General features: G+C 44.3%; 1 protein-coding gene across 1 annotated transcript in view; it reads right to left on the reverse strand.

Annotated features, from left to right (window-relative positions):
- Nucleotides 1-22,104, reverse strand: part of LOC132822177 (metabotropic glutamate receptor 3-like) — a 135,541-nt gene that overhangs the window by 21,237 nt on the left and 92,200 nt on the right. The window contains exon 2 of the mRNA XM_060835252.1: nt 13,839-14,430. Coding sequence (XP_060691235.1) covers nt 13,839-14,300 — 462 coding nt within the window. The 5' untranslated portion in view covers nt 14,301-14,430. The remainder of the gene's footprint in view (nt 1-13,838; nt 14,431-22,104) is intronic.

Consider the following 22,104-nt stretch of genomic DNA (forward strand, 5'->3'; position numbering starts at 1 on the left):
GCCCCATAGTATTTGATATTTCCAACCTGGGTAAAAAGAGTATCTGACTATCCACCCTATCCACGCCTCCCATAATCTTATGGACTTCTACCCCTCAGCCTCTGATGCTTTAGTGAAAACAATCCAAGCTTGCCCAACCTCTCCTTACAACTAACACACTCCAATCTAGGCAACATCCTGGTAAATCTCCTTTTTACCCCCTCCATTTCCTTCCTGCAGCATGGTGACCAGAACTGCACACAATACTCCAAAGTGTTATACAGTTGCAACATGGCTTACCAACTTTTATTCTCAATGCCCTGAGATATATACTTCTTTGCCACCTTATCGACTTTTGCTGCCACTTTCAGGGAGCTGTGAACTTGAAGCCCCAGATCCTTCTATATGTCAGTCCTCCTAAGGGTCTTGCCATTTACTGTGTACTTTCCTCTCACATTTAACCTCCCAAAATGCATCACCTCATACTTGTCCAGATTATCATCTGACATTTCTCTTCCCAACTTTCCAGTTGGTGTATGTCCTTCTTAATATTGACATGCCCCAGAATACGAACCTCCCTTTTCTCTGTAGCCATTACCTTCTCACTGGTGAATACCAATACAAAGTATTCATTAAGGACCTCATCCACATCCTCTGGCTCCATGCATAAATTCCCTCCTTTGTCCTCGAGTGGACCTATCCTTTCCCCAGTTACCCTCTTGCTCCTAACGTGAATATAAAATGCCATGGGATTCTCCTTGATCCTACTTTTAGCCCTCCCTTAACTCCTTGTTAAAGCTCTTTCCTGCTTTCTTCATGTTCTTCAAGGGCCGAGTCTGATTTCAGTTTCTTAAACCTTTCATGTGCTTCTTTCTAACTTTCAATATCTCTTGTCATCCAGGATTCCCAAATCTTTCAATCCTATCTGCCAGCCTCACATGAATGTGTTGGTCCTGACCTCTGATCAATCTGTTTTTAAAAGACTCCCACGTGTCAGACGTGGATTTACCCTCAAACAGGCACCTCCAATGTAATTTTTTTCAGTTTCTGCCTAATCCTATTCTAATTAGACTTCCCACAATTCAGACTTTTCATGCAAAAACCGGCCTTATTCTTATCCATGCTTATCTTAAAACTTACAGAATTATGATCACTCTTCCCAAAATGCTTCCCCAGTGAATCTTCAATCAGCTGGCCAGGTTCTATCTTTACTGCAAGGTGCGGTACGACCTGTACCCCAGTTGGACTATCTACAAAACGTTTCAAGAAACCTTCTGAGATGCAGCTAACAAATTCTGTCTCATCTGAGTCAATCCATTTTGCCCTTGCATACTAAAACTGTCCTCACTTACAGGATCTGTATCCCTCTATTCCCTTCCTATTCATGTATTCATCCAGATGCTTCTTGAATGCTGCTATTGTGTCTGCTTCCACCACCTCTGCTAGCAGTGCGCTCCAGGCACTCACTACCCTTTGTGTGAAAGGCTTGCCTCACAGATCTCTTTTAAGCTTCCCACCTTGCATCTTGAACTTGTGTCCCCTTGTAATTGGCCCATTCACCCTCGGAAGAAGCCTCATACTTTCCACTCAGTCCACACCAATCAGCATCTTATAAACTTGTATCAGGCTGCCCCTCAACCTCCTGCATTCCAGTGAAAACAAACCCAGTCTATCCAAACCTTTCTTCATGGCTAAAATCCCACATACCAGGCAATGTCCTGGTAAACCTTTTCTGTACCCTCTCCAATGCATCCACATCCTTCAGATAGTGTGGTGACAGAACTATTGGCTAGCTTTGACAGCTATAAAGATGAGTTCAGAGAGGGTTAAGGAGATCAAACTTTCTCACAGTAGTCCTTTGTCATGCCAAACAGGAAGTAGGCTGTTTAAACTCTGGTCATTGGCGATGAGACAGGATTAATTAACATCATAGTAAAGGAGCCTGTAGGCAACGCTGGCAATAAGATGCTAGATTTTAACATTCAGTTTGAGAAGGAGCAGTGTGGAAAATCCTCAACATAAAGCAACTGCATGGATATGAGGAAAGTATTGACTAAAGCTAACTGGAAACATAGGCAGCCACTGGGTGGTGAATGGGTTTTTTCGGAGTCAGTCACGGCATCCCTATCTTCGGCCCATCGAGTCCATATTAACCCTCCTAACAGCATTCCACCCAGCCCTATCCCAGTAACCCTGTATTTACCTTGGCTAATCCATCTAACCTGTACATCCCCACACACTTTGAGAAACTTGACATGGCCAATCCACCTTACCTTCATATCATTGGATTGTGGGAGGAAACCAGAGCACCCAGAGGAAACCCATGCAGACACGGGGAGAATGTACAACTTCCACACAGACAGTCACCCGAGGCTGGAATTGAACTTGGTTCCTGGCGCTGTGAGGCAGCAGTGCTAATGACAGTCAATTTTAATGCAAGTCAGAATACAATGTGGGACAATGTAATGTCGGGTCTTAGGCCACTGTTGGAATATTGTGTGCAGTTCTGGTCTCCTTCCTATCAGAAAGATGTTGTGAAACTTGAAAGGGTTCAGAAAAGATTTACAAGGATGTTGCCAGGGTTGGAGGATTTGAGCTATAGGAGAGGCTGAACAGGCTGGGGCTGTTTTCCCTGGAGCGTCAGAGGCTAAGGAGTGACCTTATAGAGGTTTATAAAATTATGAGGGGTATGGATCGGATAAATAGGCAAAGTCTTTTCCCTGGGGTCTGGGAGTCCAGAACTAGAGGGCGTAGGTTTAGGGTGAGAGAGGAAAGATATAAAAGAGACATAAGAAGCAACTTTTTCATGCATAGGGTGGTACATGTATGGAATGAGCTGCCAGACGATGTGGTGGAGGCTGGTACAATTGCAACATTTAAGAGGCATTTGGATGGGTATATGAATAGGAAGGGTTTGGAGGGATATGGGCTGGGTGCTGGCAGGTGGGACTAGATTGGGTTGGGATATCTGATTGGCATGATGGGTTAGACAGAAGGATCTGTTTCTGTGCTGTACATCTCTATGACTCTATGACTCTATCTGTTCATGAGTATGAGCCTGTGTAAGTGGATGATTGTAAATCAAGGACCCCTGTATGTTAATGGTAGGACAGGAAAGAAGCAGAGACAGCTATTTAATAACTCATACATAATATACTTCATCACTTTCAGTAAACATAGAACATAAAACATAGAACAGTACAGCACAGAACAGACCCTTCAGCCCACGATGTTGTGCCGACCACTGATCCTCGTGTATGCACCCTAAAAATGTCTGTGACCATATGCATGTCCAGCAGTCTCTTAAATGTCCCCAATGACCTTGCTTCCACAACTGCTGCTGGCAACGCATTCCATGCTCTCACAACTCTCTGACATCCCCTCTATACTTTCCTCCAAGCAGCTTAAAACTATGACCCTTCATGTTAGTCATTTCTGCCCTGGGAAATAGTCTCTGGCTATCGACTCTATCTATGCCTCTCATTATCTTGTATACCTCAATAATGTCGCCTCTCCTCCTCCTTTTCTCCAATGAAAAAAGTCCGAGCTCAGTCAACCGCTCTTCATAAGATAAGCTCTCCAGTCCAGGCAGCATCCTGGTAAACCTCCTCTGAACCCTCTCCAAAGCATCCACATCTTTCTTATAATAGGGAGACCAGAACTGGTCGTAGTATTCCAAGTGCGGTCTAACCAAAGTTTTATAGACCTGCAACACGATCTCACGACTCTTAAACTCAATTCCCCTGTTAATGAAAGCCAAAACAGCATATGCTTTCTTAACAACCCCCACTTGGGTGGCTATTTTAGGGGATCTATGTACCTGCACCCCAAGATCCCTCTGTTCCTCCACACTGCCAAGAATCCTATCCTTAATCCTGTACTCGGCTTTCAAATTCAACCTTCCAAAATGCATCACCTCGCATTTATCCAGGATTAAAGATATATTCCATTGGAAAAGAAACATTCTATGAGACAAGAGACTATCCTTGGCCAATGAAGCAAGTTAAGGTTAGTATTACATTGAAAGGGAAAGCATACAATACTGTGAAGATTGAGTTTGGAAATGAGAAAAGAATATCTAGCACAAATGGGAGAAATTAGAGAGTTCAGAAATATGAGACAAAGATCCTGAGCAGACTTCCTGTGTACATGATGAGAAGATGTTTCCCTTGGTGGGAGGAGTCTAGAAAACAGACTCCCCTTCAAGTTGGAGATGAGGAGAAACATTTTCAATCAAGAGATTGATAGTGGAATTCTGCACCACAGACAGCAGTGGAGGCTTGGTGATGGGGAACATTCAAGGTGAGTTGGATAGATCTTCGACCAATAAGGGAAGGCCAGGACAGCTCTCAGGCTGTGAGGACATGAGTGAGGAAGATGCTGTTCAGGGTGAAAATGAGGACAGTCACTGGGAACCAGCTGTGTTCTCCACCCTCAGGCCCCAAATACTAGCCCCCTCCCAACCCCGATCTACCCTCAGGGGCCCATATGTGGGCTGGGGTGCCAGCTGAGTCTGGGTTAAGAGCCACATATCTCAACAATGAAGAAAAAGGGAGGGTTGTTTTGAGGAGGAGTGAGTTAGGATGTATTTTGTCTCTACCTACAGTTTAAAGACAGTTCATAAGCACCCTAGCCTCTTGCTGTGCTTACACTCCTGGAAGTTATGAAAACTTAGCTCTGACTCTTTTCGTTTCCTGGACACTCTAGGTGTCGGAGGCTAAGGGGTGGCCTCATAGAGGTTTATAAAATCATGAGGGGCTTGCATAGGGTAAATATACAAGGTCTTTTCCCTGGCTTGGGGTCTCCAAAACTAGAGGCCATCGGTTTAGGGTGAGAGGGGAAATATATAAAAGAGACCTCAGGGGCAACCTTTTCATGCAGAGGGTGGCGCGTGTATGGAATGAGCTGCCAGAGGAAGTGGTGGATTCCAACATTTAAAAGGCATCCGAATGGGTATGTGAATAGGAAGGGTTTGGAGGGATATGGGCCAGGTACTGGCAGATAAGACTAGATTGGGTTGGGACAGCAGGTTGGCATGGAAGGGTTGGACTGAAGGGTCTGTTTCCGTGCTGCACATCTCTATGACTCTACAGTATGAGAGAAAGCTAGTTAGAAATATAAAAAACTTTGTGAAAGCTTCCGTCGGCATTTAATAGTGAAAGGAGTAACTAAGGTGAGTGTTTGTCCCTCAGAAGGTAAGACTAGCAATACATTAATAGGAAAAATGGTTGAAACATTGACAGATATTTTGTATCTATTTGCACTGTAGAATCTGTCAGAGAAGCAAGTTACCAACAATAGTATAAAAATCAAAAGATAAAAGGAAGGCAGAAAGTTGAAACAATCACAGCTATTTGAGAAAAGACACTGGGAAAGGGTTTGTTAAAAATTTCATTCACTAGGTGAGGAGTCGCTGGCTATGCCAGTATTGATTGCCCATTCCAAAGGGGAGTTAAGAGTCAAGCAAATGGCTGTAGGTCTGAAGACAGATGTAGTCCAAATCAGGTAAAGATGGCAGTTTCTTTCTGTAAAGGGCATTAATAAACCAAATGGTTTTTTTCCAATATGGTGCCATGTGAACGTTTGTTACACAAAATGAGAGTTCATTGTGTAGGGGGGAGGGTAAGAGATCAGTTAGCTAACAGGTACAGAGAAGGGGATAATTGGGTCATTTCAGGGTTAGCAAGACATTACGAGTGGAATGCCACAAAAACTAGTACTAAGGCCTCAGTTATTTACAGTTGAGATCGGTGATTTAGATGAAAGCCCAAGGGTCTAGTTCCTAAATTTGCTGATGACAAAAACATAGGTAAGAACTTAAATTCTCAAGAGGACTTAGAGAGTCTACAGAAGTATATAGATAGGTTAAGGGGTGAGCAAAATAATTGACGATATATTCAGAAAAAAATTAAATTTCCGTTTTGACAGGAAGAGACATGCAGAATATCATTTGAATGGGACAAGACTGTAGAACACCACTGTACAGAGGGATCAGGGAGTCCTGGTACATGAACCACAAAACATTGGCATACAAATCCAGCAAGAGATAAAGAAGGCAAATAGGATCTTGTTGCTTGTTTTAGGGGAATAGAGTATTAGATAGGACACTTCCGCTACAACTGTTCAGGACATTAATTAGACCAGATCTGGAGTTGTGTGAATAGGTTTGCTGTCCTTCCATAAGGAAGGATGTCATTGCATTGGAAGCAATTCAGAAAATGCTTACGGGACTGACTCCAGAATGAATACATTATCTTTTGATGAAAGGTTGAGCAGATGAGTTCAGATGTATGATCTTTTTGAGGCAAAGGTCCTGAACAGACTTCCAGTGTAGGTGATGAGAAGATGTTTCCCTTGGTGGGGGGAGTCTAGAAAACAGACTCCCCTTCAAGTTGGAGAGGAGGGGAAAGATTTTCACTCAAGAGATTGTTAGTGGAATTCTACTCCGCAGATAGCAGTGGAGGCTTGGCATTGGGGAGCATTCAAGATGAGTTAGGTATATCTAGATTTATGGGCAGCATGGTGGCACAGTGGTTAGCACTGCTGCCTCACAGCGCCAGAGACCCGGGTTCAATTCCCACCTCAGGCGACTGACTGTGTGGAGTTTGCACGTTCTCCCCGTGTCTGCGTGAGTTTCCTCCGGGTGCTCCGGTTTCCTCCCACAGTCCAAAAATGTGCGGGTTAGGTGAATTGGCCATGCTAAATTGCACGTAGTGTTAGGTTGGGGGTAAATGTAGGGGTATGGGTGGGTGGCGCTTTGGCGGGTCGGTGTGGACTTGTTGGGCCGAAGGGCCTGTTTCTACACTGTAAGTAATCTTTGATCAGTAAGGGAAGGCCAGGACAGTTCTCAGGCTGTGAGGACATGAGTGAGGGAGATGCTGTTCAGGGTGAAAATGAGGACAGTCACTGGGAACCAGCTGTGTTCTCCACCCTCAAGCTCCAAACACTAGCCCCCTCCCAACCCCGATCTACTCTCAGGGGCCCATAAGTGGGCTGGGGTGCCAGCTGAGTCTGGGTTAAGAGCCACATCTCTCAACAATGAAGAAAAAGGGAGGGTTGTTTTGAGGAGGAGTGAGTTAGGATGTATTTTGTCTCTACCTACAGTTTAAAGACAGTTCTTAGGCACCCTAGCCTCTTGCTGTGCTTACACTCCTGGAACTTATGAAAACTTAGCTCTGACTCTTTTCGTTTCCTGGACATTCTATGGTAAGAAATTAAAATGTTTGACAACTTTTTCCATCTCAGTGGAAAGTTGAGACCTGATTTAACAAGCTGTCCTTTCAGTCACTTTTTCACTGCTGGTTCACCCTTTTGAATTTTTGTCGCGCCCTGCACGGCCACAGGATGTTCCCAGTGCCTTTACAGTCGATGAAACTCTTCAGAAATATAGGCAAACGGTGCAAACATGGCAACAGCTCATGATGCAATGACCATGATGCAATGACCAGAAGGGGGCAGCATTTGCCAAGCACGGTGTTGCTATCCATGCTACACCCAATATGTAAAGTTGCTGTTGATTCCTTTACTGCTCCTGATTTACGATCAGCAAGGAAAACAAAAATGATTCAGAACTGCGACAGAGGAAAATCTGATGGAAGCAAGGGAAAAATATTACTTTAATGCACCTCAGCAATTCTGTCTCTCAACGTAAGACTTCTAAGTCGGGACCATCTTTTACAATCCAATCCTCAAAAAATATTGCAACCAATGAGGCAATTTTCAATTGTAATTGTTGTGGTGGAGGAAAAACCAGCAGCCAATTCATTCACAGGAAGCTCCCACAAACCGAGATGTGATAAGGACCATTTCTGCATTGTTAATTAGGGATAAAACATGCCCAAGGCACTGGGACTAACTCATTCACTTTTCTTTGACAGAGCGTTGAGTGCTCCTTTACATCAGAGGCTAATGGAGGTCTCAGCTTAACTTCTTCACCAAAGGACAGCTCCCCTAACAGTGCATCACTCCCTCAAACCCCGCACTGAGCTATGAGAGGGGATTGAACACTGGACCCTGCGACTCAGCCAAGCTTGCAGTTGATGACACTGCATTGACTTGGTGTCTGATGTCCTGAACAGGGCAAACATTAGACTGACTCCACTGTGTAGCATGGATAGCATCATCACCAAGGTTGGCAGATGCTGCCCCCTTCTGGCTGCCTGGTCATTGCGTCATGAACTGTTGCCATGGTTGCACCATTCACCAACATTTCTGAAAAGTCTCATCAGCTGTAAAGGCACTGGGAATATCCTGCGGCCATGCAAGGCGCTATAAAAACGCAAAAGGGTGAACAGACAGTGCAATAGAGACTTGTTATGAAAGGACAGCTTGTTAAATCAGGTTTCAATGTTCCAATGAGGTGGAAAATGTGGCCAAGAATTTTAATTTTAATTTCATACCAAGACATAGACTGTCCAGGGAAAAAAAAACAGTTGAAAAAGCACCTTGAGAAAGCAAAGATCGCACCTTCTTCCACCAACCAGGCACATGTCCTAAAGATACAACTGGGACATAGGCCACCTTACAAAAAGAAGCTGTCAGCTTTAAAGTCCAGCTTAAACTGCCTCGAGTCACCATATCAAATAGCACAGACTGTAGAGAAAGATAACAGCCCAATACCAGCATCCATGAATTGTTGTGGGCCAGCAACAGTAGAACTAACAGCCCAGACCATCCCTTACATTCCACAATCAAATACAGATAAGGACTGATTCAACAGAGAACATCACTTCATATACCACCGAATAATGTTCCAAAGTAATATAGTGAAACACAGCTCTACATGCTAAACACCAAAGGCTATTGATTACAAATACCTCCTAATCTACTTGTTCAGAGATGGCATTGCACACCTCTCAACAGCTGGGATTTTTTTTATTCACTAGTGGGACTTGAGTGTCGCTGGCTATTGCCCTAGTTGCCCTAGTGATGGTGAGCTGCCTTCTTGAATCACTGCAGTCCATGTGCTGGAGGAAGGCCTAAAATGCCTTTAGGGAGGAAATTCCAGGATTTTGACCCAGCAACACAAGGTCACAGCAACAATGGTGAAATATTTCCAAGTCAGGATGGTTTGGAGGAGAACTTGCAGGTGATGGTGTTCTCATATATCTGCTGCCCTTATCCTTCCAGATGGAAGTGGTTGTGGGTTTGGAAGGACCTGTCTAAGGATCTTTGGTTAATTTCTGCAGTCTACCTTCTAGATAGTACACACTGCTGCTACTGAGCGTCGGTGGTGGAGGACGTGGATGTTTGTGGATGCAGTGCCAACCAAGAGAGTTGCTTTGTCCTGGACGGTGTTGAGCTTCTTGAGTTTTGTTAGAGCTGCACTCATCCAGGCAAGTGGAGAGCATGTCAATGGTGGACAAACTTTGGGGAGTCAGGAGGTTGGTTACTTACTGCATTGTCCCTGGGTCTCTTAAATTTAAACCTGGGTCTCCTGGCTCAGAGATAGGGGCACTACCAATGCACCACATGAACAGCTAAGCAACAGAAGCACAATCAACACATCAGAACAAAGCTCTCCATTCCCATTATAATGGTTCAGATAGTGAGGGGTAATCTGACAATGTAGAGGAATATGAGCCTTCTCCACTCTGACTGCTGGCCAGAGTCTCAGATCCCACTGATAGGTAGCATACATGCATTCCAAAATGAGCAGACATCCCACTTGTTCCCCCTTCCAGGGTCTGGGTCACCATGTAAACGGCTAACCAGTTCTCTCGTTTGGGATGCTTTGACCCTCAAACCTAGTGGAGATTTTTGAGGAGATAAGGTGAAAGATTGTGGGAGATTGTGTTCGCAGATGGTGCTTACATCGACTCCCAGGGCGGCGATCAGTAAATTAAACAGGAGTGCATAAAATTGTAATGTGAGTGGTGAAGTGGACAGCAGTCATAAGGGGGCTACACAACAGTTAGCAATTTCTGACTCGGGGATCTGTACCAAGTCCCAACCTTTCACTAAAACAAACACCTGGATGGACAGAAAGCAATATGAGTGAGTCAGCTGTTGTCACTGGATTTGCTGGTGTAATAAATAGGGTAGACTGGAATCTTGCTTCTTAAAGGGACTGCAGGACAGAGGAGGGATTATGTTGAAATTGTGTAAGTCATGGTCACCAAGTGACTCCAGTAGTTAGCAGTGCTGCCTCACACTGCCAGGGACCCAGGTTTGATTCCAACCTCAGGTGACTGTCTGGGTTGAGTTTGCACATTCTCCCCGTTTTTGTGTGGGTTTCCTTTAGTTGGTCTTGTTTTATCCCACAATCCAAAGGTGTGCAGGTTAGTTGGATTGGCCATGCTAATATCCAGGATGTCTAGGCTAGGTGGATTAGCCATGGGAAATGCAGGGTTACAGGGGTAGGGTGGCGGGGGTGGGGGTTGGGAGTGGGTTTAGGTGGCATGTCTTTCAGAGGGTTGGTGTGAAATCGATGGCCAAATGGTCCGCTTCCACTATGATTAGTTGATCAGATCCCATCTCAAATTTTGTGCTCAATTCTGGAAAAGACAGATTGGCTTTTTTGGTGGGGGGAGAGGGAGGGGGGAGGGGCTGTGGTTTGAGTTAATCGGACCAAGCCATGGCAGATTTTCAAAGAATAGAGGAGGCCTTGTACATCCCTGCCTTTGCGCCAACCATTCTGGATTCAATTCCCATTCTGAGACCTGATACTGAAGGAAAGTGTGTTCAAACAGTTGTGTCTTGACTAATTAATCCTTCCAACACCATTGGCAGGCCGTAAGAATGTTGCACTTGTATTCCCATCAATATGGAAGGTTAATGGCTGACCTCCTTGAGAAGGATACAATGATTACGTTCATTGATAGGGAAGGTGGAGAGGAACTATTTCCTCTCATGGGAGAGTTTAGGTCAAGGTGAGATAGTCACTTTGGGGTTATCGGTAGGGAACAGCTTTTCACCCCAAAAAGAGAATTCTTGCCCCCGAAAAGTTGTTGTTTAAATTACAAAGTTAAAAACCGCAGCTAGATTTTTGTGAGACTAAACGCACCAAGGATTTTAGAAGCCGGGTGAGTGGGTGGGGTTAAAATGTAGATCAGCCCAAGACTTAATTGGATTTTGGAATGAGTTGAAGGAGTTAATGGCCTCTGCTGATTTTTCATTTGAATCCTGTACTGTGGGCCTTTGGAATTTTACAGAGATAATGGTCTGTGCTGTGACCTTTAATCTTCAACCCTGTCCCGTGAGACCCTTAGCCTTTGACCTATGGGGTATGTGGTCAATTTTGCCCTTTTGCCCAGATCTTTGACCGTCAACTGGGTTTCTCTCAGCAAGAACAAAATTGAGTCTGTTTGCAGGGGGGCTGAATTACTGAGCTGTTACCTATTGAGTGAACAGTTATTTTAAGCGCATTTCAAGCCTGCTCATTATCTCACCAGAAATGCAAGGGGGTTTCCGTATGTGAGCTCACACACCGTGTTATGTAGCTTGACAAGGCTGGAAGAAAACGTACCCTTCACCCCCATCACCACCTCCTTTGTAAGTGTCAAGGCCACATCTACTGCTTCTCGCTGCCTTCCCTCTAATTAACCCTTCAGTGAGAGCATTAATTAGCAAGCACCAGCTTCAAACCAACTAGGCATTACATCAACCTCCTACTGTGCAGACCTGCTGACCTGCAGCTAACACACTGCATACAGTAATTGGCAGCTTTAAATATATGCAGGCATTTCTGGTGTTCAGGTTACAGGAACAAGTAGGAACATTAGAAAAAGTAGGCCGTTCAACCCTTCAATGCTGATCTATCCATTCAGTCAATCCTGCACCTCCTTGCACTTTCCTCCATATTCTATTATACACACACACGCACACACACACACACACACACACACACATACACACACACACACACACACACACACACACACACACACACACACACACACACACACACACACACACACACACACACACACACACACACACACACCAACAACAAGCGAACACAAGGCAGGTTTTTAGCCCTGTTCTCAAGAAGCCTCTTTGTCCTTGAGGGAGATGTTTGTGGAGACAGTCACAGTGTGTTCAGCAACAACATCAGCTGTTGGACTCTCTAGAGCAGATTGGCAATGCCTGGGAAACCTGCATCCTGCCTCTTTTGCTGAGTCCAGGCTGCACAACGCCTTCATTATATGGCTCCAAGAAGCAATGGCCAGTGCCAAACCCTGATCGGGACACACATGACACTAACATGGCGAAAGACAGAGCCTGGAATTTCCCAAATACCTCGGAGGAAATATACAATGATACAAATATACAATTGCATGAGTATACAATTACATGAGCAAACAGTGATGGTATGCATGATGGACAGCAGGACTCTGGGATGCACTAAGGATCAGAGGGGACCTTGATGTGCGTATATAGCAGTACCTTAAGGTATCAGGAGAAGTGGAAAAAGTGGTTAACAAGGCATATAGGACACTAGCCGAGCACACAATTCAAGAGCAGGGAGGTGATGCCGGAACTGTATAAATCATTGGTTAGGTCATGGCTAGAGTGTTGTGCGCAGTTCTGGATCCCACATTATAGGAGGGATGTGATAGCACTGGAGAGGATACAGAGAAGCTTTACAGATGTTGCCTGGGCTGGAGAATTTCAGTTATGAAGAGAGAGGGGGCAAACTGTGATTGTTTTCCTTAGAGCAGTGGAGATTGACAGGGGACATGACTGAGATGTTTAAAATGAGGAGGGCACAGATAGAGTAGGCAGGAAAAAATCCTTCCCCCTTGATGGAGGGGTCAGTGACCAGCAGGAGGGCAGGAGGTTTACAGGAAATGTGAGGAAAAGCTTTTTCACCCAGAGAGTAGTGGGAATCTGCAACTTGCTGCTTGTAAGGGGAGAGGCAGAAACACTCACAATATTGAAGAAGTATTTAGATATACACTTGTGATGCCAAGGCCAGGGGCCAGTGCACGAAAAGGGGAATAGAGCAGGTAGATGCTTTGACCAGTGCTGACTCAACAGGCCAAAAGGTCTTTTTCTGTGCTGTAAATCTCAATGACTCCAATGATATCAAAATACAATGAAATCAGTATACAATGACATCGGTATACAATGATATCAGTATACAATGATATCGATATACAATGATATCAATATACAATGATATCGGTATACAAAGATATTGGTATATAACAATGTCAGTATATAATGAAATCAGGATACAATGATATCAGTATGCAATGATATCGTATACAATGATATCCGTATATAATGATGTCAGTGTATAATGATGTCAGTATATAATGATATCAGTATAAAATGATATCATCATACAATGATCTCAGTACACAATGATAACAGTATACAATGATGTGATTATACAATAATATCAGTATACAATGATGTAATTATACAATGATATCAGTATACAATGATATCAGTATGCAATGATATTGGTATACAATGATATCAGTATATAATATGTCAGTATATAACGATGTCAGTATATAATGATATCAGTATAAAATGATATCATCATACAATGATATCAGTATACAGTGATAACTGTATGCAATGATATCAGTATGCAATGATATCAATATAAAACGATGTCAGTATACAATGATATCAGTATACAATGATATTTATATACAATGATAACAGTATACAATGATATCAGTATACAATGATCTTAGTATACAATGATATCATTATTCAATGATATCAGTATACAATGATAACAGTATACAATGATATCAGTATGCAATGTAGTCTGTCCATGAAAGCATAATGTCAAGTTTGAAATATTGCCTTAATGTTAATACCCTCCCAGTTTCTGTCTTTTCTGGTGACGCAATTTACCACATTAGGTCAAGATGCCAGTTCTGTCTGGTCCTTACCTGGATGGACACATCACTGTATGAGCCCCCAATGACCCCAGCAATGGCGAATGCCTTGTCATCATGAATGGCAACGGATCCATCTGGACAGATGTATTCAGTCTCATCGACTTTAGCCAGTGACGATCTGACAAACTCCAGTGACTGCTCCAATGCGTAGGTGTCCTTGGAGCAGGTGTCCAGGATGTGGGCCCCCAGTTTGATCCCAGGCAAAATGCTGGGGTCCTTGTTTATCACGTCCAGAGCAAAGAGCATGGCCTCGAGCCGCTCAATGCCCCGTTGCTCGTTGATCCTTCCACAGTCTTCCAAACCGTTGCCTTTCTCATGGACTGGAAACAAGCCTCCGATCACCAGATCCCCATCGATCGCAATCTCCTTCTTCCCAGCAGGAAAGCTGTCGGAGCTGGACAAGATCACCTGAAGCACAAGGTGCAGGAGGCTGAGCAGCTGTGGCTGGGACATGTCCAGTGGCAGGGGGCGTGCAGGGGAGGGGGGAGAGCTGTTTCTGTTGAAATCTCACAACTTCCAGGAGACAGGGGGCAGCAAGAACTCCCCCAATCTGGGAACAAGGGGCATTATCCTAGTCCGTTGGCTGTGGAGAAAGATACAGAAAGATCCAATTAGAGTGACGTTTGGAAATTGATTCAAATCTTATAGAGTCACACAGCATGGAAACAGACCCTTCGGCCCAACTCATCCATGCCAACCAGGTTTCCCAAATCTAACTAGTCCCATTTGCCAGCATTTGGCCCATGTCCCTTTAAGCCCTTTCCTATTCACATACCTGTCCAAATGCCTTTTAAACATTCCTCTGGCAGCTCATTCCATGCATGCACCACCCTCTGTGTGAAAAAGTTGTCCCTTGGATCCCTATTAAATCTTTCCCCCTCACCTTAATCTTGGACTTCCTCACCCTTGGAAAAAGACCCTGCCTTTTCACTAGTGTATCTGAGCTGTAGCTCTGGAATCCTTCCAACAGCGTGGAGCTCAGACTCACACTCGCTAGCCTTACTGTATGGTTGCTGCGGATTTCCCATGGAGGCACCATTGCTTTTCGACACGGCACTTTTCTCTTTGGGATCAAGATCTCTATTTATCTTTTCAACATGGCCTTATCCATTTGAGGGGCCATTAAATGTGGTTGTCAGTCACAACGCCCATGGAGTCATAAAGTCATCGAGTTGTATAACACGGAAGCAGACCCTTCAGTCCAACCCCTCCGTGCTGTCCAGATATCCCAACCTAATCCAGACCCCTTTTCCAGCATTTGGCCCATATCCCTCAAAATTCTTCCCATTCATATACCCACCTAGATGCCTTTTAAGTGTAGTAATTGCACCAACCTCCACCACTTCCTCTGGCAGCTTGTTCCATACACTCATCACCCTCTGTATGAAAATGTTGCCCCTTAGGTTCCTTTTAAATCTTTCTCCTCTCGCCTTAAGTCAATGCCCTCTAGCTTTGGACTCCCCCCACCTTGGGTAAAGCCCTTGGCTACTCACCCTATTCATGCATTATTGATTTTATAAACCCCAATAAGGTCACCCTCAACTTCTGACACACCAGGTAAAATAGCTCCAGCCTCTTTCTATAGTTCAAACCTTCAACCCCAACAACATCCTTGTAAATCTTTTCTGTCCCTTTCAACTTTAACAACATCTTCCCTATGGCAGCGAGAGCAGAATTGAACGTAGTGTTCCAAAAGTGGGCCAATCATCATTGCTCATTATCTTGGAACTGATTGGCTCACCTGAACTATTTCCAACACAACCACAGAATCCCTATGGAGCAAAAAGAGGCAGGCTGGCCCATTGAATATACACCAACCCTCCAAAAAGCATCCCACCCAGACCCAGCTCACCAGCTCTATCCCCATAGCCCTGCATTTCTAATGGCTAATCCACCAATCCTGGTTACCACGGGGCAATTTTAGCATGGCCAATCACTGTACCATCCTTGACAAGAGACCCATTTCCCTGAAAGGACATAATTACAAAGAATGGCTTTCCATTCCAGGACAATGAGTTGAATCTGATTTTCACCAGGTGCCAAGGTGGGATATGAACCCATCTTAGATTAGATTACTTACAGTGTGGAAACAGGCCCTTCAGCCCAACAAGTTCACACCGACCCGCTGAAGTGCAACCCACCCATACCCCTACATTTACCCCCTACCTAACACTACGGGCAATTTAGCATGGCCAATTCACCTGACCCGCACATCTTTGGACTGTGGGAGGAAACCGGAGCACCCGGAGGAAACCCACACAGACACGGGGAGAACGTGCAAACTCCACACAGTCAGTCGCCTGAGTCGGGAATTGAACCCGGGTCTCTGGCGCTGTGAGGCAGCAGTGCTAACCACTGTGTCACCGTGCCACCTGTAATCTTCCCAGAGTATTGGCTCTACATCTTTTCACTATTATACCTCAACATCACCATCTCCCTCTAGCTGCCATCTGAACATGATCCACCAAATCCTTCCATACTTCTGCAAAGGGTTCAGAGCTTTGCTTGTCTTTACCCTGGAAGGTTTCATCTCCTGACCTCCAGCTTCTTCCCCCTACCATTCCATACATAGTGTCTCGCCTTTGCAATGAAAGTCAGTAAAAAATTGACCTTTAGTGCTTGATCCTGCACTGTTATTCAACCAACTGTAACTCCACCATGACCACCATAAGATGTACAAATAAAAACTCACACACTTTAATGTTCTTATAGCTTTACTCTCACTCCAGAACATTAACGTTTAATTCCTGAGAATCTCCAAGGCTAGCATGCAGGTGCAGCAAGACAACTAGAGACAAACATCATGTTTATCACAAGGGAATTCAAGTACACAGCAAAGAAGGGTTGTTCCAATTGTAGAGGACACTGGTGAGAGTCCATGCGAAGTAATGTTGCCGTTGTAGTTCCCTTGCCTCAGGAAGGATATGTTTGCCACTGACAGTATGTAGTGGGGGGTCTGTCCTCTGAGGAGACAGGATTTTATCCTGTATTCCCTAGAGTTGAGAATAATGGGAGACTATCTCATAGATACTTCCAAAATTCTAAAAGGGGTAGATGGAGTAGATGCAGGTCCCTGATCTGTGAAGTCTAGAAACGGGCGGCGAGAGTCTCAGAATGAAAAGGAAGCCATTTAGGACTGAAGTGCTGAGATATGTTTTCACTCTGAGAGTGGCAAATCTTTGGAATGTTCTAGTCCAGACCAATGCAGGAGCTTAGGTATTAAGTAAGTTCAAAAGAGAGATTGATAAACTTCAAGTTCCTCATGACATCAAGAGGTATCGGGGTAATGTGAGAGTTTTTACTTCATTCAGACACAGGATGAGAATGTTAATGACCCCGTGGCATTCTGAGGAAGAGTCACTCGACCAGAAAACATTAACTCTGATTTCTCAGCCAGACCTGCTGAGCTTTTCCAGCAATTTCTACATTTTGTTCCCACATTGCTGTGGGTCTGGAGTCACATGTCAGCCAGTCCAGGTAAAGGTTAGCAGTTTCCTTCCCAAAAGGACATTAGTGAACTAGATGGGCTTTTCCAACAACTGACAGCAGATTCACGGTCATTATTAAGCCCATAATTCCAGACTTTTATTGAATTTAAATTCCACCATCTGCCACGGCAGGATTCAAACCCAGATCTCTGGGTTAATAGTCCACTAGCTGAAAATGCGTTGCTGGAAAAGCGCAGCAGGTCAGGCAGCATCCAAGGAGCAGGAGAATCGACGTTTTGGGCATGAGTCCTTCTTCAGGAATGAGGAAGCAGGCTAAGATAAAAGGTAGGGAGGAGGGACTTGGGGGAGGGGTGATGGAGATGTGATAGGTGGAAGGAGGTCAAGGTGAGGGTGATAGGCTGGAGAGTAGGTGGAGGCGGAGAGGTCGGGAAGAAGATTGCAGGTGAGGAAGGTGGTGCTGAGTTCGAGGGATTTGACTGAGACAAGTGGGGGGAGGGGGGGAAAAGAGGAAACTGGAGAAGAGCTTCTGGGCAGAGGAGATGACCTGGGGTAGACCTTGATCTCCTTCCACCTATCGCATTTCCAACGCCCCTCCCCCAAGTCCCTCCTCACTACCTTTTATCTTAGCCTGATGGACACACTTTCCTCATTCCTGATGAAGGGCTCATGCCCGAAACGTCGATTCTCCTGTTCCTTGGATGCTGCCTGACCTGCTGCGCTTTTCCAGCAACACATTTTCAGCTCTGATCTCCAGCATCGGTAGTCCTCACTTTCTCCTTAATAGTCCACTCGGCCATTGCCTTCCCATTTAGTATTAAGATAAATGATCAACCCTGACTGAGAAAAATCAAGGAAAACTCGACTAGCTGAATGGCTTACTCTTGCTCCTATGTTCCAATGTCCAACCCCATTTACCTTCACTAATTCCATACCCCTCTCCAATTATTTCAAGTGTAAACCCACATGCAACCAAGTCAGTGAATCTGTAAGATCTGATTACTCCACATTTGATGCACTTCTTCATCCACCTCATCCCTCACTTCGTCAGACAATCCTGTCCCACTTTCAACACAATCTGTTCTTAAATCTGGTGCTGATTACTACTCACCTTCCATGGGATTATCACTTTGTCTCCCACCATGGTTCAACAGACGAATCTGCACAGACCAATGAAATGGTCATTCCTCCATGATCTCATTTGCCTTCTGCTCGCAACACAGTGGGACATTGGGAGATAAATCCCTCAATCAACACCACAAACAAAATTATTGAGCCATTACAGCCTTGCTGCTTGCGGTGCATGTGAATTGCCTGCTGCATTCCCCACAGTATAATAGTGACTACTATATTCCAGAAGCATTTCGTTAGCTGTCGGGACATTTGTGTCGTGCAATGGTCATGAAAGATGCTAGGGAGCGATAGAATCAGAGGTATTATGGCTGAGTAAAGGCAACTACAGAGGCATGATGGTAGAACTGACCAGGAGAGGAGCCGAGTAGGAAAGACAGTGGAACAGCAATGGCAGGAGTTTCCGGGAGTAACTCTGGAGATACAGCAGAGATTCCTCCCAAGGAAAAAGAAGCATGGTACAAGGAAGATGAGGCTGACTAAAGAAGTTAGGGATAGCATAAAAGCAAACAAGAAAGCATTTAATATGGGGAAGAGCAGTGGGAAACCAGAGGATTGGGAACCTTACAAAGTCGAACAGAGGACAATGAAGAAGAAATAAGGAGGGAGAAGATTAAATATGAGGGTAAGCTGGCCAGTAATATAAAGGAAGACTGGAAGAGTTTCTTTAGATATATAAAGGTCAAAAGAAAGGCAAAAATGAACATTGGAAAATGATAGTAGTGGGGAACACGGAAATGGCTGAGGAACTGAATAATTACTTCACATCAGTCTTCATGCTGGAAGACACGAGTAATTTCCCAAAAGTTCAAGAGAGTGAGGGGACAGAGCTGAGTCTGGTGACCATCAGCAAGGAGAAGGTGCTAGAAAAACTGACTGGCCTGAAGGTGGATAAATCCCCTAGACCAGATGGAGTACACCCCAGAGTTCTAAAGGAGATAGCTGAAGAGATAGTGGAGACATTAGTGGTGATCTTTACAGGAATCGCTAGAGTCAGGAAGGGTCCCAGAGGACTAGAAGATCGCTAATGTGACACCCCTGTTTAAAAAGGGAGTAAAGCAAAAGACAGAAAATGACAGACCGATTAGCCTAACCTCGGTCATGGGTAAGATTTTGGAGTCTGTCATGAAGGATGAGATTTCTGAATACTTGGAAGTGTATGGTAAAACAGGGCAGACTCAGCATGGTTTCATCATGGGGAGATCATGCCTGACAAGTCTGCTATAATTCTTTGAGGAAGTAATGAGCAGGTTAGACCAAGGAGAGCCAATGGATGTTATCTATGTGGACTTCAAGAAGGCCTTTGACAAGGCTCCACACAGGAGGTTGCTAAGGGCCCATGGTGTCAGAGGCAAGGTGCTAGCATGGATAGAACATTGGCTATTTGGCAAAAAGCAGAGAGTGGGAATAAAAGTGTCCTTTCACAGGATAGCAGCTGTTGAAAAGTGGTGTTCTGCATGGCCGTGTTGGGACCACAACTTTTCACTTTAGACATTAACGATCTAGATGAAGAAATGGGGGGCATTCTGGCTAAGTGTGCAGATGACACAAACTTAGGTAAAAGATCAGGTAGCACTGATGAAGCAGGGAGGTTGTAGAAGGATTTGGATAGGTTAGGCGAGTGGGCAAAGAAGTGGTAGATGGAGTACAATGTGGGAAAGTGTGAGGTCATGCACTCTGGTAGGAAGATTAGAGCCATGGACTATATTCTAAATGGAGAGAAAATTCAGAAGTCTGGAGTACAAAGAGACTTGGGAGTTCTAGTCCACGATTCCCTCAGGTTGAGTCAGTAGTTAGGAAGACAAATACAATGATGACATTTATTTTGAGATGACTAGAATATAAAAGCAGGGATGTACTTCTGAGGTAGTACAAGGCTCTGGTCAGGCCACATTTGGAGTATTGTGCCCAGTTTTGGGCCCCATATCTCAGGAAGGATGTAATGGCCCTGGAACATGGTCAGAGGAGGTTCACGAGAATGGTCCCAGGAATGAAAAGCTTAACACATGAGGAATGTTTGAGGACTCTGGGTCTATACTCAATGGAGTTTAGAAGGATCGGGGGGATCTAATTGAAACATACAGAATACTGAATGGCCTGGACAGAGTAGATGTTGGGAAGATATTTCCATTGGTAGGAGAGACTAGGACCTGAGGGCACAGCCTTAGAGTAAAGGGGGACCTTTTAGAACAGAAACTTCTTCAGCCAGAGAGTGGTGAATCTATGGAATTCATTGCCACAGGAGGATGTGGAGACCAGGGCATTGAGTATACTTAAGACAGAGATAAATAGGTTCTTGAGTGTCAAAGTGATCAAGGGTTACGGGGAGAAAGTGGGAGAATGGGGATGAGAAAATAATCAGTCACATGTGTGGTGCTGGAAAAGCACAGCAGTTCAGGCAGCATCCGAGGAGCAGGAAAATTGACGTTTCGGGCAAAAGCCCTCGTCTGAAGTCCTCACTTTTGCCTGTGAGAAAACGATCAGGTATGATTGAATGGCAGAGCTGACTCGATGGACCGAATGGCCTAATTTCTGCTCCTCTGCCTTATGACTTTATATATTCAAGTCATTTATTTCCTATTTTCCTACATATGTTATATTAAATGGCCTGGGATTAGCCAGACAAGCTTTGTTGTATTTTTGGAAGCTGTTTTATTTTGAACATGCTTCAATCCTCAAGCATTCTCAACCACTAGATGAGGAAGACAGGGTAAGAGAAAGAGAGTAATAGAAGAAAAGAGATAAAGTTAACGGCTGAAACAGGAGAAGCTCCAATGGGCTTCAAGAAAATGGCAGATGTTAAACAAATATGTCGTCAGTGTGAGAGGTACAATGCATCGTACAAAATGTCAGAGACAATGAAAGTGAAAAACTAAAAGTAATCAATATAAGAGAGAAACAGTACTAGAGAAATGAATGGGATAAATTACCTCTAACCTGACTGGATGTACAGAGATAATGAATGCAATTATTGTGACATTCCAATATTCCTTCAATCCTAGTACAGTCCCAATGGTTTGGAACATTTAAAACATAATCCCACTATTCAAGAAAAGAGGGAAAGAAGGAAAACTGGCCACTTAGGCTGACGTCCTAGTATGGGAAATACTGACATCCTTTCTTGAAGTAGATAAGATCACAGTCCGATTATAGAATCATAGGATCCCTCTGGTGTGGAAGCAGGCCATTCGGCCCATTGAATCCACGTGCATTCAACATGATTTAATGATTAGGCAGTCAGGCACAGTCTGGAGCCAGGTCAGGCGGGAGTCTCAGTGCTAGCTTGGGATGGTTGGAAGACCATTGTTCTAGGCTTCTATTTCTGCAAAGCTGGACATTTTAACTTTGCTTTTTTTTTTCAGGTCTTGTAACTAAAGGAGCTGTACCTAGTTAGCTTTGTACCTAAAATGGCAAGGTAAGTGGCAACGTATAAATTTTTCACTCTACTCGCTTGAGTATATGCGACATTAAAGCTAATTCATTCATCTACATGGTTTCATCCAAGGGAAACTGTGTTTGTCACACTAAGTAGAGCTTTTTTAAAAGGAGGTAACAAGCAGGGAGGATAAAGAGAAGTCAGTGGATGTAGTATATTTGAAATTCCAAAAGTATTTGATAAGTTACCATAAAAGATCAGTGCACCTGATTATTGCTGATGGGTTTGAGGTCCCCCCTTAACA

The sequence above is a fragment of the Hemiscyllium ocellatum genome, chromosome 14 (assembly GCF_020745735.1).
Source record: "Hemiscyllium ocellatum isolate sHemOce1 chromosome 14, sHemOce1.pat.X.cur, whole genome shotgun sequence".
In the NCBI taxonomy this organism is placed as follows: Eukaryota; Metazoa; Chordata; class Chondrichthyes; order Orectolobiformes; family Hemiscylliidae; genus Hemiscyllium; species Hemiscyllium ocellatum.